Source organism: Rhinopithecus bieti, unplaced genomic scaffold (genome assembly GCF_001698545.2).
Source record: "Rhinopithecus bieti isolate Rb0 unplaced genomic scaffold, ASM169854v2 scaffold_7212, whole genome shotgun sequence".
NCBI classification, from domain to species: Eukaryota; Metazoa; Chordata; class Mammalia; order Primates; family Cercopithecidae; genus Rhinopithecus; species Rhinopithecus bieti.
Genome location: NW_016806198.1, coordinates 6,084,981 through 6,111,172, shown reverse-complemented (window position 1 = coordinate 6,111,172; position 26,192 = coordinate 6,084,981). Strand labels below are relative to the sequence as shown.

The window sequence follows — 26,192 nt, the reverse complement described above, 5'->3', positions numbered from 1 at the left end:
CTCTCTCTCTCTCTCTCTCTCTCTCTCTCTCTCTCTTTCTTTCTCTCTTTCAACAGAGTCTTGCTCTGTCACCCAGGCTGGAGTGCAGTGGCACAATCTTGGCTCACTGCAACCTCTGCCTCCCAGGTTCAAGAGATTCTACTGCCTCAGCCTCGTGAGTAGCTGGGATTACAGGCACACACCACTACCCCCGGCTACTTTTTTGTATTTTAGTACAGACGGGGTTTCACCGTGTTGCCAATGCTGGCAATTTCTTTACAGCTTTCACACTGTTCATGGTAGAGCTGGGAGAATAACTCCTATCCTTTGTGTGAGTGGTTAATTTTATGTGTCAACTTCACTGAGCCAAGGGATCCTCAGAGAGCTGATAGAACATTATTTCTGTATGTGTCTGTGAGGGTGGAAGAGATTAGCAGTTGAATCAGTAGACTGAGAAAAGATCAGCCTTCACCAATGTGGATGGACATCATCGAATCCTTTGAGGGCCCAAATAGATCAAAAGGAGGGAAAAGGGTGAATTCACTCTCTTTGTTTGAGCTGGGACATTCATATTCTCTTGCCCTTGGAGATTGGAGCTCCTGGTTCTCAGGTCTTTGAACTCCAGGACTTATACCATTGGAGCTCATGGTTCTCAGACCTTTGGACTTGGACTGAATTACACTGCTGGTTTTCCTGGTTCTCCAGCTTGCGGACAGCAGATTGTGAAATTTCTCAGCCTCTATAATTATGTGAGCCAATTCCTATAATAAATCTTCTGTTATACACCTCGATATATTCCATTGGTTCTGTTTACTGGAGAATTCTGACCATACACTTTATTTCTCTACAGAGGCATTTATTATTTTGTGGCTAGAAATAAAGATTTGCTGTTCATTTAGGTTTTCTGTGCATTTTTCTTGGGACACGGGTGTGCTTCTTAGTTGATCTAATCAATTGACACTTCTAAAGATTTCTCATATAGAATTGATAGATGCAGGAGGCAGATAAGGGGGAAGGTCCCAGGGAATCTCCAGCTGGCCTGTGCACTGGGAGGATGGGGTGGGGCCGCAAGAAGTTCCTGCCTCTTGCAGTGGGGAGGAGCCTGACCTCTCCTGTTCTTTAGTGGTGACTTGGGATTCTATCTGTGAGATGGGGGCCTGTTAACAGGAACCCTTCTCACTTTGCTGTGTGGTTTTTCCTTTTTCCTTTTGCCCAATAAGTTCCATAACCCCTCACCCTTCAAAGTGTCTGCATGCCTAATCTTTCCTGGTCATGTGACAAGAACCTGGTTTCTTCCTACAACAATTTTTTGGTACCCAGAACATGGAATCTGAGGAAGGGAGGGTGAAATGGGGACCCAAAGCCTTTAACTTTTGCTTCTGAGCCTTTTGGTCCTACGGCTTTCATCTTCTTTGTTTCGGGACAGTAATGACACCTATCTTTTCTTTTACAATACAATACTGGAGGTGGTCCACACCTACCCCAAGGGCCACAGACACATGCGCACAGGACAGTTGGACCAGGCAGCTGCCCACCCCCACTTCCCTACCGGCCGCAGTGCATGGCTGTGGTGTGTGCCTCATGTGTGTGCAGTGTCCAATGACCATGCAGGGTTAGGATGAGCCATAGCTGCTGCCTAGGCCCCAAGCAACTGGCTGGCATTCCCCACCACGTGTCCACAGAGTCCCCACCTACCCCAGCCAGAGACTCCAACTCTCTCCCACAATAGTTAAGCTTGTCTCCCTGATGGAGAAACCATTTGCCACAAGAATAAGAGGTTCTTCCCCCAGTCATCCTTTTCTCTTCTCCACCCTATCAGCAGTTAACACAGCCCTGTATTTAACCTCCTTTTCTCTACCCTGTCAGCAGATGACTTTAAAACAAGGGTTTGTTTTTTGTTTTTTGTTTTTTTTTCCTTTTGGAAGACATTATGTTGGGCTGGAAATGATTGGGATCACTGTATTTTTGGTAGAGTTTTAATTGTGAGAAAGGATGAGTGAGGTTAGTCTTAAGCTATAGCCAATCTGGTATGCTTTGCAAGTCTTTCTGTATGGCTGGTAGCAAACTTTGCTGCAGGCCTCCATCTTGATTTACATCCTTAAGGGCGTAGCCTGTAACCTTGTGGCAGGGCTTTGTTCAGCCTTTGGGCGGCCTGGATTCAATCCTGGCCTAGGGAATGAGTCCTTTCTGGTTTGATATGTAAACTTTTGCTGTTCATTGATTCCCTTGCCCTCCATGAACCCACCTTGGATTTTCCTTTCTCTGAGCCTTTAGTAAAGTTTGAAAGTCAGAAATATTGGCTGTTTGGCATGGCTAAAGTTGGCTAATAAGGGAGTTAAAAGGATTTTCTTAAGGAGTGCTCACCTTAATTAAAAGTGGATTATCCAAGTTATAGTTACATTTACAAGGACTTTGTTTTCCTTTTCTTGGACCTTGTTTTGCTGCAAAAAGGATTTTTTTCTGTTGACTAAAATATTTTTCTCCATTTTGCCTTGCCACTTTTAATGTACACATGAGAGGGGAGAGACCTCTCTTTTCCTCATAGAACCCCAGTAATTAAAAGTACCTGGAGGCCAATAATCCAAATAAGAGATTGGCAAACAAAAGATCTTATGGGGACTGGGTTTTCTTCTGCCTGTCTGTGTAGTTATATATGTGTTGTGTGTGTGAGATGTCTATAAAAAGAGCTTTAACTAATTGGCCTAAAGGAAGATAAGTGCTTGGATCAAATATTTTTTAAAGGGAAGATAAAAACTGTGGTACCTTTCATTTCACGTGACTTTAATCTTTGAAAATAAAACAGCCCTACTAATTATTGGTAAAAAGTAGATAGATGTCATCAAAATATAAATAGGTGGACTAAATTATGCAGGGCAGATACTAGGTTGGCTAAATGTTTTAAGGTTATTGGCTGCATTTTTGGCATTTGAGAATTTTTTAATTTGCCGGCTTCACAACTGGTAAGGCCTGGGGACATATGGAACTAACCACACCCTTAATTATGCTGGAAGGCATCAAACCTTGGCTGCACCTAGCACATAATCAAAACAACTTACTAGGTTTTACATTAAATATTGCTAAAAGTTACCATTATGACATGTAATTGAGACTACTGGAAATAGATTTATGTGCAAAGTGTGTAAGAACAGTAAAATGTGTTTTTAATAAAAGGTTATAAAAAGGTATAAAATATAAATTCTCACCGAAGGTTAAAGAATTGTTTTAAATTAGATATGACAAAGCTAAAAGTTTAAACACGTGGTGGAGGGACTGTAAAATTAATCTTGCAAAATTCCGTGTGTGAATATATTGATTAAATACAAAAGGGCATTATATGGTTTTCTGTAAATTGAGCATTAAAATAAAAGCACAATGAGGTATTCTTAAGGCACTAATCTTCTCTTTAGCAAAATTTNTAAATTAGATATGACAAAGCTAAAAGTTTAAACACGTGGTGGAGGGACTGTAAAAATTAATCTTGCAAAAATTCCGTGTGTGAATATATTGATTAAATACAAAAGGGCATTATATGGTTTTTCTGTAAATTGAGCATTAAAATAAAAGCACAATGAGGTATTCTTAAGGCACTAATCTTCTCTTTAGCAAAATTTGTAAAGGGTTATAAAAGGTTTTGGCTTTTTAAAAATTTCTGAGTCATAGTTTTGGCAAAATAAATAATTTATGGTAGTATGTAATTCTATTTCATAATGTAAACTGTTTTAAGCCTCTAACATATTTAACGGGCTTGCCCAAATCAAACTTGAGTTTCAAAACTGTGTTTCCTGATATCTGGATTTTTGGATGCTTCAGAGGGCCTCTGGAGTATCCAGAAAAGAGAAGTAAACAGGATTATTTGACATGTTTATGTACATGGGATTGCTACAATGGTATTCAATCTTCTTTAGGCTATATTTTGGTGAATAATACCAATATATATTCTAAAATTATATGGGATTTCTAAAATCTTAATGTCTAAGTACATGCTATCATAATTAAGATTATGATAAGTTACTGGATACCATGAGATAACCAAACTTCTTTGTCAATTGTGTTTCTAACTCTAACTACCCTGGATATTTTGACAATTGTTGCCTTGTTTTAACCTCTTTCAAAAGATGGTTTATCATAAGCTACAGAACTTTGACAGTTGCTCTCAAATACAGGTTTCTGATAACTTTGGAGACTGTGCCATTGGAATAAAGAAAAAATGTACAGGACTCACGAAGAGCTAAAAATGTTCACGAATATCAAGCAAAACAAGAGCTAACTGAATGAACTCACAGAAAACCAAAGCAATCTATTTTACTTTTGCTTGGACTATTGCTGGTTCTTGTTTTCTTTTTCAGAGTCAAGGAAACTTATTTTGAACTATTTATAGTCTTTACCTACTGAGTAAGGTATACTCTGTGAACAAAATTTGGAGCATGTTTCTTTCTCTCTGCCTGCTTGTCCTAGAATTTGGAAACTAGTTGTGACTATTCTTTACTCATGGCAATACAGTTGTTTGCATCAGTGCAATAAGAATCCATTTTCTTTTGCAACAGGACACAATTGTAGAAACTGGTTGTTTTACCAAGGCTTTGACTGGAAGAGCATTCTTCCTTTTAAGGAGTCAAGCTTGACTTGCAGAGCCAATAAAAACCCCTTGGAAAAAACCGGCCTTATACCCTTGTCTACACAGTCCCTGTACAGGGTTCCTGACCTGTGGTCAGTAAAAAATGTCACTTTCTAACAGGCCCAGGATCTCCAAGTTTATCTTGGGACCTTAAGAGGAGAGGATCACCCAACTCACAGGTATTTGAGGATACAAACCCATGACTGGGCTCTGCTTTAAAAGGTCTTATCTGAGATTCCTTGTGGGACAGAGTTCCATCAAAGCCAATCTAAAAGGCCTATGTAGAGATAATTATTCTTGCTGCACTTTATGCAAATAATCTGGCCAAGTATAAGACTAAAATCTATTTTGCAAACAACTCCATCCTATCATGATTTTTTTTTTTTTGTAACAAAATGAGTATTGGAGAGAGAGGAATTACGTTAAGTTTGTCATTAAATTCTAAACTCATTCATTGTTTTTTAAGTTTTTGCCTACATTTTAGACTAACCCTGATTGTTCCTGTGAACTAACCAGAAATCTCTGGGTGCAGCTCAGAAGAAACAAGAGGGATGGGTAATGTAAAAATCTGGATCAATATTCTAGTTCTGAGCCATTATCTTGCAAATCCTGCCAGACGATGGGAATAAATAGAGTGCCCCTCACCCAGAGGTTTCCTTTTTGGGAAAGTAAGACCAAGAGAGATAACCAAAGCCAAGCACCATGCATCCAAAGATATCCTTTTCTCTCCCAGGGTGTGTCATAAGACATCCTTTTCTCTCTCTTGTTAGAGAAGGACTTAATTCCACAGCTTCACTTTAGTATTCAGCTTAAGATAAGGAGTCCACACAGTCCCCCCAAGACACATTTTTGTTCCAAACTCAATTCCAAGCTTTGGGTCAAAGCCCTAGGAAAGAAAACTGGATCTGAGGGATCCAGAGGCAGATAATGACAGCAGTTAAAAGACACAGCACAGTTGAGTGTGACTGACTCCTGCTGAGTAAGCCTAGCTTCCCGTTTCATGGATAAAAGCACCCTCTTATATCACACTAGCATTCATGGCATAAATGATGTCTAGGTAATTCAAGGCTATTGACAGCAGGGGAGAGAGGGCATATGTGGGTAAGAGTGGATACTCCTACCCTGCAGGCCCCCCCATTAACATGGATGAAAGCCTCTTTAACACCCATGGGTGGCACCCTGCCATAGTCACCAGGACTCAGAGACAGAAGGAGGAAGGAGAGAAAGAGGAATGCCTCATTTTCCCTCCCTCATATACCCTAGGTATTTGCTAGGAAGAGAAAGGAGCCAGGGACACCTGTTCCCCTCTTTGTAGTTGAGTAGTCATTCATCTTCAGTCTGTACCCCTTTCAAATGCATCCTGAACCTCTGGGATGCCTTTGAAAAAAAAGCCTTTTTTTTTCTCCCTTTATCCTCCTCTGTGCTCTCTTCAATGATAGGTAATTGTGTATCTATATTATGGGAGACTCCCTTCAGATGGAGCCTCCAAACTGGGAAAAGTTAATTTCCCAAACCTTAAACTGGTTGGCTTAGGACTGGCTCAGGGGAAGGGAACCCAGAAGCCTGATGTGCCATCAAAAAGGTAAAAGCTTGTTTGTTTGTTTGTTTTAACCAATCAGGCTTTTTGTCCCCTTCTCCCCATGCAAACTGGTGAAAGTCCTTGGGATTTTTGAGCTGTCCTTACCACACCTCTTATTTCATATTTATACATGTTTTTTAATAACTCAGTTTGCCCCTTCTTCAGGCCATCAATCTCCAGTCATGCAACTGGAGCCTTGGGCAATGGCCCCTTCTGGTGGGAACCCTTGGATAGGCCTCTGAGGGTGATTTGACTGCTGTTTTCCCAAAACAGCACCCCTGTCAACAGGAAGCAGTTAAGATCTGTCTTTATTCTTATCCTTATCCTTATTCTTTTTTTTTTTTTTTTGAGATGGAGTCTTGCTCTGTCGCCCGGGCTGGAGTGCAGTGGCCGGATCTCAGCTCACTGCAAGCTCCGCCTCCCGGGTTTACGCCATTCTCCTGCCTCAGCCTCCGGAGTAGCTGGGACTACAGGCGCCCGCCATCTCGCCCGGCTAGTTTTTTGTATTTTAGTAGAGACGGGGTTTCACCGTGTTAGCCAGGATGGTCTCGATCTCCTGACCTCGTGATCTGCCCGTCTCAGCCTCCCCAAGTGCTGGGATTACAGGCTTGAGCCACCGCGCCCGGCTCCTTATCCTTATTCTAATGGCAGTTAGATGTACTTCTTTAGAGTAGGGAATGATAGATGCAGGAGGTGATAAGGTCCCTGGAGAATCCCCAACCAGCCTGTGCACTGGGATGATGGGATGGGGCTGCAGGAAGTTTGTGCAACTTGCAGGGAGGAGGAGCCTGGCCTCTCCTGTTCCTGGGTGGTGACTTGGGATTCCAACTGAGAGATGGAAACCTGTTAATAGGAACCCTTCTCACTTTGCTGTTGCTTTTCTTTTTTCCTTTTCTCCCAATAAATTTTGTAACCTCTCACTCTTCAAAGTGCCTGCATGCCTAATCTTTCCTGGTCACGTGACAAGAACTCGTTTTTTTCCTACAACAGAATCAGGTGACTGGAGAGAAGATCACAGGCCTAGGCCCCCAAAGCTTGAAGGATGAAAGAATAAAAGATGGAACGAATAAAATTAGGACCTTAATTCTTCCTTCAGCTCAGTGTAAATCTACTTAGCCCTTGAGAGGCCAGAAGAAAGGTCTTCAGTGGATTCTTCCCTGTTCTCTTGTTTCTGGTAGAGCTTAGAGTTTCCTTCTTTTGTGCCTGTTTCTCCTGCCCCTGTGTCTCTAACATCTCCCTACCAGCACTCCCGACACTACATTGTTCTTTTCGGCTGACACATCTGCTCCCCCCATCAGATTGTGAGGGCCTTTCCCATTAGAATATGAGTTACAATTCCCCGAGAATCTTCAGGGCTGACAAAAAGCAGAGCTCTTAATGCTCAGTGTTTAGGTTAGGGAAGGCAGAGGATAGAATGAAGGAAGGATGGATGGAAGCAAGGAGAAAAGTGTTGCAAAGCCAGGATTCAAATCTAGGTTGATCTGACTCCTAAACTAGCTCTACACCATATGGAAATAACCCCAGGCCAAGAAAACTTGGAAATATGGGTGCAAATCAGGATAACAATGATAATAAAAGCAAATCTTTAAATAATACTTACCATGGGCCAGGATCTATTCTAAGCACACAATCCTTACCACAGCCCTAGGAGATAGGTACCCTTATTATAACCATCATATAGACGAGGAAACTGAAGCACAGTGAGGTTTGTAATGTGCCCAGAATCACATAGCCAACATTATTAAAAGTAATCTGTAACTTGCAGTGTCTAATGTGGAATTGGAACAGTAGAATTGGAACAACATGGTTCCAATTCTACTACTGTGGCTGGAAACTCATAGAACAAAGGACCAGAAGTGGCTTGGAAATCACTTAGCTCAATCTCTGACTTCTAGAGATAAGGGACCTTGGGCCCAGGTGGCAGGTGATTCCCAAAAGGCTGGCTATCCTGGGGAAGGGGAAGGACAGATAAGGCAAGGGGGAAGCAGGATTGTGATTAGACCGACCACTCCATTGGAAGGAACAGCATCATGATTTTGAAATAACTCTGATGTGTTAATTGGGTTATCTCAGTTAAACAGGTATGCAAAATTAGTTCCGCTGAACTCAAGGGCCTTTTTGGTTCCCTCTAACCCAGTGAGTCTGAGGATCTATGAGGATGATTCCAGGACATTTGCAACTGGTACTCCAATGACACTGATGTGAATGTGGAGAGCGACATATTATTTTCTTCTGGTCTCGTAAGAAATGTTTTCTCAACTTACCCAAATCTCTTGTCTGAATAACACACCGGTTGATCAGCACTGATCTCTAGTGAGCATTTACTATAGGCTGAGCTGTCTTCAAGGTATGATAGGTGTGACTGAGCCAGCCCATGTGGTCAGCATTATTATGATCTCCACTTCACAGATAAGAACATGGAGACACAGAGAGGCTGCATAAGTTGCCAAGAGCACACAGCTAATTACAAGGGAAGCCAGGTTTTGAAGTCTAGTAGTCTAACTCTGGACTGTGTCCTCAGTCCCTATGGCTATGACTACCTCCTAATTCTACTGCCTAGTTATTTTTAGTCCCTAGTTAAAGAGAAGAAATGACCATAGATCTGGAGGGATCCAGGCAGACACAGGCTAAAATCCCAGCCCCTGTGTGAATTGTTTCACCTTGCTAATCCCTAGTATCTCCATTGGTATAGGGGGATAATAAAATCCAAATCTCTCATAAATATCTATCTCAAAATCATGTATCCTGGATCTGCTGAGACAGGTTCCCACCATGTGCAACCTACCACACTTGTTTTTGGCAAACATAGAGGGTTAAAGTGTGCTGCCCCGTACAAACCTGCTCTATTGCTAACCCAATACTTGGGAACATGACCTTATTTGGAAACAGGGTCTTTGCTGATGTAATCAAGTAAAGATGAGGGCATACTGAATTAGGGTGGGCCTTTAATCCAATGACTGTTGCCTTTATAAGATAAATGAGAGAGAGATTTGGGACACAGACACACTCAGAGGGAAGAAAGCCATGTAAAAAGCGGGAGGCAGAGATTGGAGGAATGGGTCTAAAAGCCCAAGGATAACCATGAACTACCTGAAACTAGGAAGAGGCAAGAAAGGACCCTGGTCTAGAGCCTTTGGAGGGAGCATGGGCAGGCCTCGAGCTTCCAGAACTGTGAAATAATAAATTTCTGTTGCTCTAAGTTAACCCATTTTTGTGGCCATTTGTTATGGCTGTTGTAGAAATCTAATAGCAAATGAGGGCTTGGTGAATGTGCTTAGTGAAAAGTTCTGCTTTTAGACTGATGAAACCAAATCAGGGAGCTGAGGCATATTCTTGGGTGCTAAGGGATACCAGGCTCATAGGTAGAGAGAAGACCACATGAACCATACGGAGGACCATCTTTTCCCTATTTTGAAGTCATAAAATGGAATGTCTATACTCTCAAAAGAATTGGGAAGAAGCTGATAGCTCTACTAGCTTCTCTCCATGGAAGGAGGTGAATTATCCAACTGGGTTATGGTGTGTGCAATAGCCATGCGCCCATGTTCTTTGATTGGGAGAGTTCTGTATTAAATGTCAGTGTTCAGACATGGTCTTTCTCTCTCTAGCTCTCAGTGCCCAGTGGCTGACTGGGAGAGTGTCTGCTCTGTCCCTGTGCTGTTTCCAAGGACACACTTGGTGAGAAGTGTTGCCCCCAGAGCCAATCTTGCTTTATCCAGAAAATGTAACCTGTGTTTTATTTTATTTTATTTTATTTTTATTTGTTTCACTTTAAGTTCTGGGATACATGTGCAGAACATGCAGGTTTGTTCCATAGGTATACATGTGCCATGGTGGTTTGCTGCACCTATCAACCCACCATCTATGTTTTAAGCCCCACATGCATTAGGTATTTGTCCTAATGCTCTTCTGCCCCTTGCCCCCATCCACCAACAGGCCCCAGTGTGTGATGTTCCCCTCCCTGTGTCCATGTGTTCTCACTGTTCACCTCCCACTTATGAGTGAGAACATGTGGTCTTTGATAACTTATGTTTTAATCCTTTGACTTCTAGGTATATTTCTTAATTGGTTCATAATTCAGAGGGGAAGGGGTATTATACATAGGCCCCCACACCCCACCATCCCAAGAGGAAAATTGAGACTAAGCCTTCAGGACATATCTGGGATCCCTCTGAGGTTAAATAAAATTGGTCCAAATCTCACCTCTGCATTTCAGTTACTCTGCATACTGGGATAATGCTGCAGGGTCTGGATAGCAGGAGAAAATACTAATAGCTATGGCATTGTGTTCAAGCCTTTTGTTTTGCTCTGGTTAACAATTTCCTCATCAGCAAAATTAGGGGATTGGATTGATTGAGCTCTAAATTCATGTTTACCTTCAGTAGTCATTGATTCTGCAGCATAGAAGGTGTTTGATTGCCAACATTGTTCATGACTCTGTGAGATAAATTTCATGTGGCTGATGTCACAGGGAGAAGGCAAAGTGTCAATTATAGCATCTAACTAAATGCTCTTTCACACCACAGATGACCCTGGCTCTGTACCTTTTCTTGCCTCTATAGCCTTCTCCTGTGGCAGGGACCTCAACTATGTGGGCCAATAAAGGGTAGAAGAAAACAAAACGAGCCAAAGGGACACCTTCTGTGACTGACTAGATAACTGTTCCCAACAACTGGAAGGAGGAGCATAGTGGTAAGAACCATGAACTACAGAGCTAGACCAACTGGATCCAAGTCTTGCTCTTGCTACTTTCTAGCTCTGTGACCTTCTGCAAGTCACTTATCTATCTGACCTCAGTTTCTCAACTATAAAATGGGGATTAAAAATAGTACCTATCTCTTAGGGCGGTTATGAAGATGAGAGGTGCTTACAACTATGCCAGGGAAGCAGTCAGCATTCTTTGTAAGTTACTGTTGGATTATTTGATCCTAAGAATGATTCTCTACTAAATTTGACCACTCTGTAATGGGAAAGACATAATCATCACATAGAGAGAAAGATGGTACCTGGGACAGATTTTTTTCCCTCTGCAAATATGAATACAGAGGAGAAGATTCCTGAAGGCTGCTGTTCAGACTGAATTAGTAGAAAATACAGAGTGAACCACTGGGCTCAGGCAAGCAACTGCTGTCAACACAGTTATCTATTTTGAGAATCTAAAAAATGCTAGTTTCTATCAAAAAGATGTCTATAATTATCAGCACTGTTGCATGTCTACTGAATAGTTATTACTGCTGTTCAAAATGATGGACCTAACACAAAATTCCAGTCTTAATATGGTTAACTGCTCATGTTTTTTAATGCAATATTATTATTAGGAACTTGAAAACTTACAGGTAGAATTTATGCCTGTAATGAACAATTATCGTGTTTTGTCTGCGTGATGTTTCATCCCTCATTCTTTGAGGAAAAAGGGCCCTATTCTTTTCAAGAACTGAGTATCCCACTTCAGTCATGTGACTCTAATGGGGGTTGCTAAGCATAGTATCTTATACCAGCACCCACCCACTCTAACAGATGGAAATCTGGTCCAGAGCTTAGGCAGTAGCAGCTTTTACTCTTCAAGGGGTAGAGGTTGTCCAGGGTGTGAATATATGACCCAGACTGGGTCAATCTGAGTGCTTCTCTGGGATTTTAATAACTGGTGTTGGGTGAAGCATAGATGGACAGAGGACAGAGGAAATATATGTGATTTTAGAACTGTTAGTATCCACTGCTTCACTGATATGGAGAAAGTCGGCTGAGAGAGTAAAATTGTCACAAAAAGAGAAACAGAGATAAGAGATGAAGAGAGAAAATCCTGGAGTCCCATCCCTTGTTTCTTAGGGGTTCCCACCCTCTCTGATGGCTGGCTATGTGAACCAGTACACCTCCCTCAGTTTAAGTTGGGTGGAACACTATGACACTTGTAGAATAATGAGTCCATCCATCCATCCCTCCATCCATCCATCCATCCATCCATCCATCCATCCATCCATCCATCCATCCATCTATCCATTCATCCATTCACTGTCTCACAAAGTTAATATCTACTAAAAGCCAACCATGTGTCAGGCTCTGTTCCAGGCAATGTGTCAGGTGTAGGAGATAATGTAGTGAATAAAACAGACAGAGCTTAGCTCCTGGGAGGCAACTGACTTAATATATATAACAGGCAATCATCGTAGGATCATGGGGATAGAGGCAGGGGCATGGGCAGAGGGTCAGGAAAAATCTCTCTTGGGAGGTGACATTAGGTAGGCTCCCAAAAGAAGTGAAGGAGAGGGCTATATAAGATGTGAGATAAGACCTTCTGGCCGAGGGAAGACAAGGGTTGAGATCATGCGTCCACTGTATTAGCCGAGCTCATTCTGCACACATGGATAACAAGGGCATGACAGCCACCTGTGCTGCAGGCAGAGTCCAGCTGATGCGGAGGAAGGCTCATGGACTCCCCGTGCATCTCCAAGGCCCATCTTCTATGTCTGACTTAGATGTAAGTTACGTAAATGCTTGAGATCAGTTTCCTCATAAGTAAAATAGAGGTACAAATCATCCTTGAATTAGGTCATCTTTTATAGTCACTCAGCAAATACTTGTGGGGTACCTCTTACATTTCAGGCAGAGTATTAGCCTTGTGGAGCTCATGGTCTAGAGAGGAAGAGATGATTTAACAGGTGTATATATAAATATGTATCATATTTATGTCATATATAAGGAACTTTATTATATTTGCATAGATATATAACTTCTAAATCAGTTTATTTGTATAGATATATAATAACTTTTAAATCAGATATATAATAACTTTTAAATAAAGCCCATAGTTGGTTATAAAGCTGTCACTTATGAGGGCTGTCTTGACTATTTTGATTTATGAGGATTTATTTGAGGAATAAAAGCTCAGTTGAATTCTTACAATGAGTGGGAGGTTGGCTTTGATAATTTTATGCTTCCTTCTCAGGATCTCTGATTCTAAGGTTAATCAAAAGGAAGAGAGTCAACTTCTACTGTGGGCTTACTGGGGGCCCAATGTTATAAAGTATATATGCTTTATTAGGGAAGTTCTGAGTCCTACCTCAGGGCATCATGAGTTGGGCATCTAAACTAGGTGAGAAGGGATGGGAGGGTGTCAGCTGCCTTCACTTTCATGAGAATCAAATAAGATGACATATGTAAAATGCTTTGCATAAAATTATCAAAGCCAACCTCCCAGTCATTGTAAGAATTCAGCTGGGTTTATGTTCTACAAACAAATCCACGTAAATCAAAACATTCAAGGCAGCCCTTGTAAAGTCATAGCTTTACAACTAAATATGGACTTGAGCTCTTTCCAATAACCTGACTGGAAAGTCATTTTTCTTATCCACAGTATAGCACCAGCATGTTAAATTACAGAGAATATAATCCTTTCATCAGACTGACAAATAAACAAGTGTATGGGCTACCTATGCCAGAAGGAGGCAATAAGGTGAATTCCAAATATGACTCTATTTAGAAATATGAATAAAGGGGCTGGGCATGGTGGCTCATGCCTGTAATCCCAGCACTATGGGAGGCCAAGATGCGCGGATCACCTGAGGTCAGGAGTTAGAGACTAGCTTGGCCAACGTGGTGAAACCCCGTCTCTACTAAAAAAAAAATACAAAAATTAGCCAGGTGTCGTGGTGCTCACCTATAATCCCAGCTACTTGGGAGGCTGAGACAGGAGAATCACTTGAACCCAGGAGGCAGAGGTTTCAGTGAGCTGAGATTGTGCCACTGCACTCCAGCCGGGGCAACAGAGTGAGACTTTGTCTCAAAAAAAAAAAAAAAAAAGAAAAGAAAAGAAAAGAAATATGAATAAAGGAAGACTGGAACACCAGGTAGCTGTCAGCCTGTTGAAGAAGCTATTGTAAGGTAGAAAATGCAAACAAGCAAGTGTGACTCTAATGTACACGTACATTCCTGACATTCTGTAGTCACCTGGTTCTCTGTCTCCTGGATAAAGGAATTGATTCCTCTGTTGACAATTCTTGCATCCCATTTCCAGATCTCATTTCCACCTCTAGGCTGTCAGCTATAATCACACCTGGCATCTCACCTGCTGACGCATCAGCCAACCTGACTCTGTCCCAACCCTGGATGAAGGAGACTGAGTGACTTATATAATGACTTTGCTCTTCTTCTCTGAGGAGGGTGAGCCACCAAACACCCAGCAACTCTGACTCGGAGAAATCATGGGACAGATTTTCCCTCTGTGCTCTTAGCAGAGTGGGGATTTCTTGAAAGGGACATGAACAAGTTGATGACTAGATATCAGAAACCCCTTTTCTAGAGAGGCATCCCCAAGAAAGCCTCAAAATGCATCTATCTGAGTCCTAATTAAACCGGAAGTGCTGAATCCAGGGCACTGTGATATTTGCATGCATATGTCAATGAATTTTGTTCATGTCTGTATAGAAAAGGCCCTAAAGGTAGATTTAATAATTCACTTGCAGTGTCAAAATCTGCACGATTTAAAACCCTGTTGGTCATGAAAGAAGGAAAGCAAAGAACACCCTGTTGGGAATCTTGAGACCTTGATCATCTACTCCTGGTGCTTATGGGCTGTGTGATGTGGGATGAGCCTGTCCTCTCCAGGGACCTTGGTTTCCATAGAAATATCTGCAGAGATCTCTGTGGTGTCCTTTCACTCTGCCTCTGGGAGCCATGAGCTGCTGCAGATTCTCTAGTGAATGTCCCAACACCATTATTGTCATTCACCTAACCCTCCTTTACAATCTGCTCAAAGGCCCTTACAGTCCAAAGTGGGTGCAGGCAAGAACCACAGAGTCCATTTGAAAACACACCCAAAGGAAACAGAACTGACACCATCAGTAATTGTCTCTTCCAAGTGGGGTTTTGTGTGGATGGGGCTTCATGGAAACACTTGGGAGGATTTGACTTGGCCTCCCAAAGGCCATTGTTCTCAAGTGGCTCCCCTATAAGGTAGTTCAGGGTGCTCTCACCTCCTCTGGCCAGATTCTGTCAGCACTAGAAGGAGAACGTTTGGACTTAGTGTTCAGGAGATTGATTGTGAGGACTCACAAGTGATTTGTCAATAATAATAGTTTAAAAATGGTTTCTACACATCATTTAGGCATATAGATAGATGTGGTTTACTGAGAAACCTCCACAGTCATGAGGATCATGAATTACAGTCTTGATTCACTTACCATCTGTGCGCCCAAGAAGCAGACGAAGTGATATATCATGAAAATAACATGGTCTTAATATTCGGACCTGACTTTGAATTCTGGTCTTGCCACTTAATCTCAACCCAACCTCTCTGAGCCACAGTCTCCTCATCCACAAAGGACGATATTAGGGCCTATCTTACATTGTGGTTGTGAAGACCAAATGAGATAACGTATGCGGAACTCCTAACATAGAACCCAGACCCTCAATAAGAGGCTGCTGCCATGATTCCTATTAAGTTGCCCTCAGATCAACCAGAAGGAAACCAGGCAGAGGAGTATGGTGGTCAGCAACCATGTGACCCCAAAAACTCTATCTTGGGACCAGCATGACCACCCACGGGGCCCTACGCCATACGGAGCAGGATGCTCTGTCTTGACACAAAGATGGGAAGAAGGGAATTCATAATCAGAAACTTACCTGGATGCTGCCTCCAGCTGTTCTTTCCTGGAAGGGAAGAGGGAGAAAAAAATAAAGCATAAATTACGTGAAACAGTTGTATTCTTCCTTGAAAGATTGTCGCAAAGCTTCCCTCTGAAGATGATGGAGCAGTGTTGAGTTCTAGGACAGGATGGTCAGTGTGGAGGGAACCAACGAAGGAGGTAGGTTTACCCAGCCAGACCTCAGCCCGTGTTACTCCCATTGGCTCTGAGGTTTTCAGGGCTCTTTTCAGCCACTCGTGCATTCATTTATTCATCTAGAAAATGGTTGCTGAGCACTTACTCTCCCCCAGCTCTCATGTTGAGCTCGGAAAATTTGTTTGGTAGTGGGGACAGATCAAGAAACCAGGAATGTCATAATGTAGCAGTCACACACCCAACATAACTTTATCACCACGATTGTCATCATAGCAAACACTGTCTTAACTCAATTAATCCTCATAATAACCCTGTGAAGTACTATTATCATCCCATTTCCCTGAGGAGAAAATTGAGGCACAGAGGGGTTAAATGAATTGCTCAAGGGCTCACAGTTAGTAGACAGCAAAGTCAGGATCCAAACCCATGTGATCTGGCTCTGGAGCCCTCACTCCTAGCTGGGAGGTGCACCAGCGGTGCTTTACACATATTCATGACTCCAGGCCTTTTCTCAGGCTCTCCTTCTGCCTGGAACTCCCTTCTTCTTTTCCCTGCCTGGAACAGTCCTACTCATCCTTTATGTCCACCTGGAGGGACCCTCCTGGAGGTACTTATTCAATTGTCCAAGGTCTAGACAGAGAAAATCCCCTCACAAGTGGAATGGTACTCTGTCGTTATCACGTGGATCACATCACACTAGAATTACATGTAGTCTGGGTTTTGTTTTGTTTTTTTTTTTTTTGTCTAAAATATGAGCCCTCTGCAGCCCAGCACATGAGAGTGCTTATTAATGTTGAAAGAGTGACTGGCCTAACATGGGGATCCACAGGTGGGAGGGATGGAGACAGAACAAGAGAATCATGGCAGAGAAGTAAAAGGGCCAGTTGGAGAGTTAAGAATTTCTGCTTTGAGGGTCAGCTCAGCATCTGGTTACAGTGTGGCCTTGGGCTGGTCATACATTCTCTGGGCCCATTTCCCCAAGAGCACAATAAAGTGATGAGTTAGTTGATCACAAAGCAGGTGGATACAGAAAGCTGTGACTTTCTAGGATGTTCTAGGTCTCTGAGGCCAGGAGAAGTAGGAAAGATAGTAAGGGGAAGGAAAGGGCAAGGGGGCAGCTGATGGGCATATTGGAAGAGAAGGCATGGTATGGAGAAAGTTTAAAGGATTACACTGTCCATTCCTCTTTCACTCTCCACAATGAGTATTTCATGCTTCCTGCTCTACCATCAGACTTCTCTCACTTCTACACCTTCCTCCCAGCTGATGACCTTAACTCCCCTCTCACTGAGATCTACCCATGGTCTCACCATCTGGCCACCCACAGGACTTCTGTTTTGTGCCAGTGGATGAAAGGCCCATGCTCTTAATGAAGGCCCATGCTCCACAGACCAGGCCATCTCTGCTTCTCTCGCCTCTAGTCTTTCCCCTACCCCCATATGCACATTTATCCTTCTCTACTAGACCCTTTTCATCAAATAAAAAATTCTTGGCCTCACATCCACTCCAGCTGTCACCTACAATCACTGTCCCCACTTGCTCATTTCCTCATCACCCTTTAGTTTGTGTCATCTGGCTTCTGTGTCCAGTACTCCACTGAGATTGCTCCAGCCAAAGCCCCAGCAAACTCCAAGTCACAACATCCCATGAGCACATCCCTATCTTATCTTCACTACCCTTATGATAGGATAGGACCAGAGCATTTGAACTGTCCAGTTAACCGTTGGATCCCCAATACCAAATAGAGTTCACATAAGGCATGATCAATAAATATATGCTAAATGAATGGAATAGATGAATAAAAGGGTTTTAACAACATTCCAGAGTGTTCTAGATCATGGTTGCTAACAGTGGTTTCCCAGGGCAGTAATTCAGGGGCTTCCTTTCCCCTTCAGCATCAATACTCTGTTGCAGCCCAGATTCAATCAGCACAGACTGAACACTTGCTATGGGCTAGGGACTAAGACAACTACTCTCACACATTTTATTCAGTTTGACCATCCAAACAACAATCTTCAAGAATGGGTCTTATTATCAAAATGACCCTTGTATCATTTTATCATCATTTTATCCAGTTTTCTCCCTAAATAATGTTTTCTTCCCAGAGATACAAAGCAAAATAAAAACATAGGTTTTGGCACAAGACCTGGGTTCCAATCTTTGTTCCATCATTTATCAGCTGAGTGACATTAAGTAAGCTAATTAATCTCACTGACTCTCTTATTCTTTACCTATAAAAGCGGGGTTATGAAAAATGGTTACCCCTTCTACTTACCTTCCAGGACATCCTAAAGCTTAAATAAGATAGTATGTATGAAAGCAGATCCAATGTTATTTGGCCATAGGAAATGACTAGTGCATATAGTCCCCTTTCTCCATTTCTAAGCACTCCAATAATCTTGAACCTGGTCATAAAAGGAACAAGTCCTGGTTACACAATGAACTACCTGTTCTTGGTCAAGTGTTTTCTACATCGTAGGCAAAGTCTTCTCATCTCCATTTCAGTTCTCATAGCTAACAATTCCAGGGCTGTGCTGTCCAATAGAGTAGTCATTAGTCACAAAGGGTTATTTACATTAAAATTAAAAAAATATCTTCCTCAATTGCACTGGTAATCGTCAAATTCTCACTAGCCAACAAGGGTAGTGGCTACCATATTGAACAGTGCAGCTATAGAAAATGAAAAGTCAGACATAATTCCACTCTCCCTACCAGGAATAAAACAGTGCATGTGTTCTTTTGATAAAAAACAATGTCTGATTTTTAACAGTGTCCCTCATCCCTGCTTGTATATAAGAATGTATAATCTGCCATCACTCTTATCCCAGCATCTGCCTTAAGTCCGTTCAGTCTCCACTGGTCAGCCGATCAGAAGACCTGGGATTGCCCTTAGTTATGCCCAATATGATATGTGGCCTGAACTTCTTGGGGTTCCTGAACATCTGGGGCTCTCAGGTTCTTCTCATAGAAAATTGGGTTTGGGCTTGAAACTTTTGAAGTTCTTTGCAATTCCAAAGCAATGAGTTTATAATTATAATTTGTATAAAAATATAAGAATGGATCACCACCATCCATCACTGCTAGCCCCCAAAACATAGATACTTGCAAATTAACAAAGAACTACACTAAGCTGAAAATTGTGATATGGCATCATGTTGCAGATGGGCTACGCTACTTCATCCTTCCAAACCTTTGGCAGGAATCTAAAATGGTGCAGCCACTATGGAAAACAGTCTGGCAGTTCCTCAGAAAGTTAAACATAGACTTACCAATCCTACTCCTAGGCATGTACCCAAGAGAGTTGAAAACATATGTCCACAGAACGTGTATGTGAATGTTCATAGTAGCATTATTCACAAAAGCCAAAAAGTGGGAACAACCAAAATTTGCAACACCTGATGAATCATTAAACACAATGTGGTATATATAATCAAATATTATTTGGCTATAAAAAGGAGTAAGGTTCTGATAGACACTACAACACAAATGAAACATGAAAACATTATGCAAAGTGAAAGAAACTATGCATAAAAGAAAGACATTATATGATTTCATTAAACTATGAAAGGTTCAGGATAGGTGAAATAAAGACAGAAAGTAGATAGTGATTGCAGGGTCTGGGGCGAAGAGGGAACCAGGAGTATCTGCTCATTGGGACAGAATTTCTTCCTAGGATAATAAAATTGTTCTAGAACTAGATAGTGGTGATTGATACCCCAATTTGTGAATATACTCAAAATCACCGAACTGTTCACTTTAAATGGGTACCTTTTATGGTATGTAAAATCCTCTTATGGGTTGTGAAATGTATCTCAAGAAAGTTGTTATTAAAGCAAGCATAAACAAAAGACAAGAAAACCTTTCGGAGGTAGGTGAGAAAACACCAGTGTGTTGTCAGCTACTTCTTTGCCATTAATATACGGAGTGGGTTGGAATTCAGGGACATTCTTTTCCTAAGGGACTGCCTTGCTTCAGAATGGTTGCTAAATGAATTTCTCTAGGGATATTATACTTTTGTCCTTGAAAAAAGAAAGAAATGTACTCTCTTAGTTTAAAAACCATTCTCATATCACAGCAGCTGTCTGCAGCACAATGTATTCCTCCAAGTCTCTGACAGCTAGAACAATGCCTTATTTATAATACATCAACCCAAAAGAATGGGCCCATTGCCAACACCTTGGGATGCATATCAAATGGAAATTGTCTTGGTTCTGCATCCAAAGTGTTCTTGTTTGAGTTCAAGGTCACTGTGGTCTCTTATGGGGAAGTCATCTGCCCATTCTAAGAAGACTCTACTTTATGCTATCCCAAATCCTCAATGATTATAACAAGGATAGCATTGTAGAATCTAATGGAAACACGTAAGTCACTGTCTGAGCAAGTAAGTCTAGTTACAAGTAAGTATACCCAAACTTTCCCAGTCTTTTATTGAAGACTTGCTTCCTCTGATCTCTCTAACACTCCCACAAGTCATGGGTCCCTTTTGCCTGTTCTCTTTCAGGTCCTCCTGCTACTCTGCCTTCTAACTGCTTTTACCTTGATCTAGGCCCTCATTTCCTCTTACTCTGAACCCTGCAATTATTTGCTAGCTGATCTCCTTGCTTTGACCTGAGTCCATAGATCCATCCTCCACACTCTTTGCTATTATATTCCTGAAAAATGGATCTACTGATGTCATTCTCTGGCTCATCTAGCTTCTCATTGCCTTCAGTATCAAAGTTAGATTCTTCAGCAAGCCACCCGTGACCCTTCATGATTGTCCCAGTGAATAACACATACAAGCAATCAAAAATATTAGTGGACCGAGTGCCCTGAGTGCCCTGAATAGAAAGTGGCACCTGCCACCAGAACCTTTTGAGGAGTGAAAGCAAGATAGGAGGTGCATGGCGGTGGTGATCAGGGGCCCAATATTTTAGGGTCCTGGAGGTGATGGTCAGGTTTTGGACTTTCTTTACTTTGTCATGGTCACTGACTGGAAGGTTTTATGCAGGAAAATGAGTTGCAATTCTCTTCTATTTCCATAATCTGGAGAAGGGAGTAGAAAGATTAATTGAGGATAATGAATGTGTGTATGTGTGTGTGTGTGTGTGTGTGTGTGTGTGTGTATGCGTGCGTCTGCAGATGAGTTGTGGCTGGGCACAGAGGGAGCCCCCTATCTAGTAGTATTGGGTTATATGAGGGCTCACTGAACCTGTAGACACAATGACAGAAACTTGCTTTGAGGCAGGTTCCAGCCCCAACTATGAGGCTAACTGTCCATCTATGTTTCTTTCCAAGTCAAGGGTTCTAGGAGTCCAGCACACTACGCATACACTTAACAATCTGAACTCAGGCCCCTAGTATCAAAAATAAAAAAAAAAGCAGTCTGTTCTAGAAGCTCAAGTAGTGAAAAGACCATGGGCTTTGAAGGCCTCTAGATGTAGCTGACATTGGTTCAGTGTCAGAGCCTGACTCTGCTAGCTTCTCTGAAAGTAGCCTGGGAGTACAAACCATTCAGCCTGGCTCCAGGTGTGGACTCTGGGCCACCGGCTCAGCCCCACCCCAGGGGCTCCTGTTTAGGATGCATTTACATCACACCTCCATCAGAATTGCTGAAAGTGGAGGCCAGATCTACCTTTGCACAATACCCCCATTGAGTCTGATGTACCTTAAATCTTCTGACTTATCTCATAGGGTAACTGTGAGGATTAAATGAAATTTGAACTCTAATGCTTAGAGCATATGGACATCCAATGCATATTAATTTCCCTCTCCCTTTTCCATAACCATGGAAAAAGGTTCTTATTTTTCTCTGAGATCTTTAGTTCAATCTCCCACCTCTGAGAACACGAAACAGCATCTCTGGGTGACCAGAGGACTCTTCTCTTCTTGCTGTCCTCTTCTGCATTTCCTTTCCTGGAGTCCAGAGTAGTCTGTGGGTGCAGGCCATGCCCAGGTTGGAGGAGCATCCAATATTTCAGAGTGGCTCATTGTGTGGGCTGCCCACTTCCTCAACCCACTGATCCTTCTCACACATTGATTGGAGCTTTCCTTATCAGCCACTCCATGCTGGCTAGCTGGGAAGCCCTGACTGTACAGAGGAATCACCTGGGGAGCACCAAATATACTGATGCTGGGGTCCCAGCCCTGGGATTCTGACTTAATTAGCTTGAGGAGTGGCATAGGAATCAGATTATTTTTTCTTTCTTTTTTTTTTTTTTGAGAAAGGGTCTCACTCTCACTCTGTCACCAAGGCTGGACTGCTGTGGCACAATCTCTGGTCACAGAAACCTCCATCACCTGGGTTCAAACAATTCTCCTGCCTCAGCATCCTGAGTAGCTGGGATTACAGGCACACACCACCATGCCCAGCTAATTTTTGCATTTTTAGTAGAAACAGGATTTCACCATGTTGGCCAGGCTAGTATCGAACTCCTGACCTCAGGTGATCCACCCTCCTCGGCCTCCCAAAGTGCTGGGATTATGGGCGTGAGCCACCATGCCCAGCCAGAACTGTTTAAGCTCCCAGATAATTCTAGTGTGCAGCCCAAACTGGGGACCACTGCCCTGAAGAGTGTTCTCCAGGGAACCGTGAGGCCACAGACACGAATACAGACCGCAGGAGAGATGGCTGGTCATGCTGAGCATTCAGGTGAGTCCCCACTTGCCTGAAGAAAGGAAAAGAGACGACTGATTCATAAAACCTCCATGTCGCCACCAGGTCAATCCTGTTGGGGTTGGTAGCATAATACCTCCAGGCAGCCTGAGGGGCAGAAAAGAGGGGCAACAATGAGTGGGCACCACCAGAAACTTTCGCACAGAATCCCACACCATCAGAACAACGTTTAAGCCCTGGACTCCTAAGAACTTGAACGTGCATTGGGTCAACACGCAGAAAAACTGAGATTTTTGGCTTTTTGAAGCTACTTTGGAAAGAAAAACTTCCTGACCATCTGGGAGCTATAATTGGTGTTGTGGTGAGTGGGGAATGGAGAGATGAACTGGAGTGGAGGGAGAGAAGAGAGTAGTAGACACAAAATCCCTGAAAGGAACAAGTAGTAAAGGCCGGTGCAATGGCTCATGCCTGTAATCCCAGCATTTTGGGAGACCAAGGTGGAAGGATTGCTTGAGGTCAAGAGTTGGAGACCAGCCTGGGCAATATAATGAAACTTCATCTCTAAAAAAAAAAAAAAAAAGAAAAGAAAAAGAACAAAGCTGGGCATGGTGGCACGTGCCTGCAGTTCCAGCTACCTAGGAGGCTGAGGTGGGAGGATAAATTGAACCTAGGAGGTTGAGGCTGCAGTGAGTCATGATCGCACCACTGCACTCCAACCTGGGTTGTAGAGTAAAAGACTCTGTCTAAAAAAAAAGTAAACAATAAAATATTTAAAAATAAAGCGAAACAAGCACCACTCTTTCCAGAAGGTTCCCTGAGACTTCTCAGTCAAACAGATAGGAAAACAGAGTCTTTTGTACCATTTCTGGGTGCAAGAGAGAGCCTAGGAGATGAGGTTTTGACACAAATATCCTAGAATCTCTAGGATTCTCTGATGGTTTGGGGTGTGGGGAGTTAATGGGACAGGCTCTTGGAAACTGGGACTGGCCCAAGAACCATAATATGCAGGATGACATCATGCACCATCTTGAGTCAGGCACACAGAACCACACAGACACTCGCTATGACTGGAGAAAGCTCACGAGTGGGTGGCCATGCCCTCGCAAGCAGACAGCTGTTGATAGGACACTCTGCTTTCCTATTCACTGTGCCCTCATCCTCCAATAACCCATTAAAGCAGGAACTCCCTCTGAAATATAACAGGGAACACTTCTGCCTCTCTCATCACCTCTCACTGCTCCCCGCAACCCCCAGCCCATGTGAGGCTAGTGATGGAGACAGAAGGCATGTCCAACATCCTCTGGTCCCTGGTTGTCTGCTGGGCAGCACAAATGGGAAAAGTGGTTTAATATTTTGCACATGTAAGGCAGCTCTTTCTCTCTTGGCTTATGAGATCTCTGCTTGGCAGATATGACAGAGACTATTCTCCCTGTAGCTGATTGGCTAGGTACCTGGACTTTAGGCTGACTCTTCCCTGTGGGTCCCTAGGTCAAATCTGAGGGGAAGTAGAAGGAGAAGAAAGCCTAGTACAGCCCCAGGTCCACATCAAATTCTCATCTCCAGCACACCATCAGTAAAAGAGCTGAGGCCAGGTGCCACAACTCATACCTATAATCCCAGAACTCTGGGAGGCCGAAGCAGGAGGATGGCTTGAGTGCAGGAGTTTGAGACCAGCCTGGGCAACATAGTAAGACCTCATCTCTACAAAAAATAAATTTAAAAAATTAACCAGGTCTAGTGGTGCACATGGTGGTGCATGTGGTGGTGCGTGCCTGTAGTCCCAACTACTCAGGAGGCTGAGGTGGGAGGATTGCTTCAGCCTCGGAGATGGAGGCTGCAGTGAGTTATGATCACACCACTACATGTCAGCCTAGACAAGAGAGTCTCAAAAAAGCTCAAAACACCACCATATCAAAAAAAAGCTGACAGGTTGATCCTTGAGTTCTGTGTCTATTTCTTGCTTGGCTTAGAAACTGAATGAGTGACAGGATTGTCACCTTCAATACACAGAAGAACAGGTGAAATAGATATCCATGGAAACTTCCATAGCCATCCACAAGTAAGCATGTGTAAGCAGGCCTGCTCCTGCCTGGGCACATTAATACACACACACACACAGACACGTAAGACACACAGACACACATAGAATCCTGGGTCCTGTCCCAGTTCATGAGTATGTCCCCTCCACATGTGCACACATGCACGCACACACACGTATGTGCAAATGCATGGATCTTAATCCCATTCCAGTTCACTCCCAGGCAGACAGACCTGAATGAGCTCAGCAGCTGGCTTCCTCCTTTTCTCAAAGTGCTTCTGACGGTGTTGCTCCTGTACCTTGAGGGCCAGCCCGGACCCCAGGATGCCCTGGAGGGAGAGGCAGGCAGGAAGTCAGCCCCCAGCTAGACTCTCCCAGCATTCCCGCTCCATTGCCAGGGTAATGGGGACCGTAGGGCTGAACTGCACTCCAAGTCCCTGTGGTGACAACATTGTACAAAGAAGGCAAGGGGGAAAGAGCCCTTCCTTCTCTTGAAGAGCGTAGGGAGCTTGGTTAAGTGAAATGAGCCTTGAAGTCAGGAAGATCTGGCTTCCAATTCCGACACTGCCACTTTCCAGGTGTGAGGGCCTGGGCAAGCCCCTTAGCCCTGTTACATCTTGTTTCTTTTTCTACAGGGAGGTGGGATAATAATACCTAATGTATGATTTTGTTAAGAAAAAAGTGAGATAATCTGTACAAACTGCCAGTAAGGGGTACTGCACAAAATAGATGCCCAGTAATGTTAACTGAGTTTTAAAAATATTTTAGCTGCTTGAACTCTCACTTCATACTTTGACTATAGCCAGAACTTCCCAGAATTGGGATCTGTTTTGATTTTCAGGTCAGACTTGCCAGTGGATTAAGTGGTCAGAAACACACACTTTTCAAGCTGAAAGAGAACTTGAAGATCTTGTAACATTCCTATGGCCCTGACTCATCAATGAGAAAACTGAGATTCAGGAAGGTCATTTGCTCAAGGTCAAATAGCTTAGGAAAAAAAATCAGACAAGGTAGGTCTGTGAATAGAGAAAGAACATTGCCAATGAAAGAATGGAAGATGAAGTGGGTGGCAGGGAGATTGTTACTTGAAAGTTTTTTCAAGCTTCGTGATTAAGAGCCAGGTTTTAGAACCAGTGGACTTGCGATTCCTGGCTCTACAACCCAATAGCCTTGTGACTGTAGAAAATTTACTAACCCAATTAAGTCTCAGGTTTCACATTTGAAAAACTGATATAAAAACAGCACCCAACCCATAATGTTGCCATGAAGATTAAATGAAATAATGTGGGTAAAGCATTTGGCATGATTCAGGCACATAGTGTGTTCAACAAATGTAATCTGTTTTCATTATTATTACATATCTGGACACCAGGCTTTGGGGAAGTTACTCTATCATACATAGGTCAAGGCTTATTCTTGAGAGAAATGTATTTTTTACATAAGCCAGTAAGTAACAGGACAAGAGAAAGGAGCTCACATAAATGAAGGCCCTGTTCTGTGCAAGGCACTGGGAATGCATGAATGAAAAATATAATCCCAGAACCCAAGGAGTTCACAGTCTTCTGGGGGAGTCAGATCTGGAAATGTGTAATCCTAGCATAAGGCCAGAA

General features: G+C 42.8%; 1 protein-coding gene across 1 annotated transcript in view; it reads right to left on the bottom strand.

Moving 5' to 3' along the window:
* KCNQ3 (potassium voltage-gated channel subfamily Q member 3) overlaps positions 1-26,192 on the bottom strand; it is a 361,701-nt gene that overhangs the window by 22,724 nt on the left and 312,785 nt on the right. Inside the window, exons 9-11 of the mRNA XM_017875181.1 lie at positions 24,816-24,911; positions 22,597-22,691; positions 15,792-15,818 (exon numbers count right to left, since the gene is read on the bottom strand). Of these exons, the coding sequence (XP_017730670.1) occupies positions 15,792-15,818; positions 22,597-22,691; positions 24,816-24,911 (218 nt within the window). The remainder of the gene's footprint in view (positions 1-15,791; positions 15,819-22,596; positions 22,692-24,815; positions 24,912-26,192) is intronic.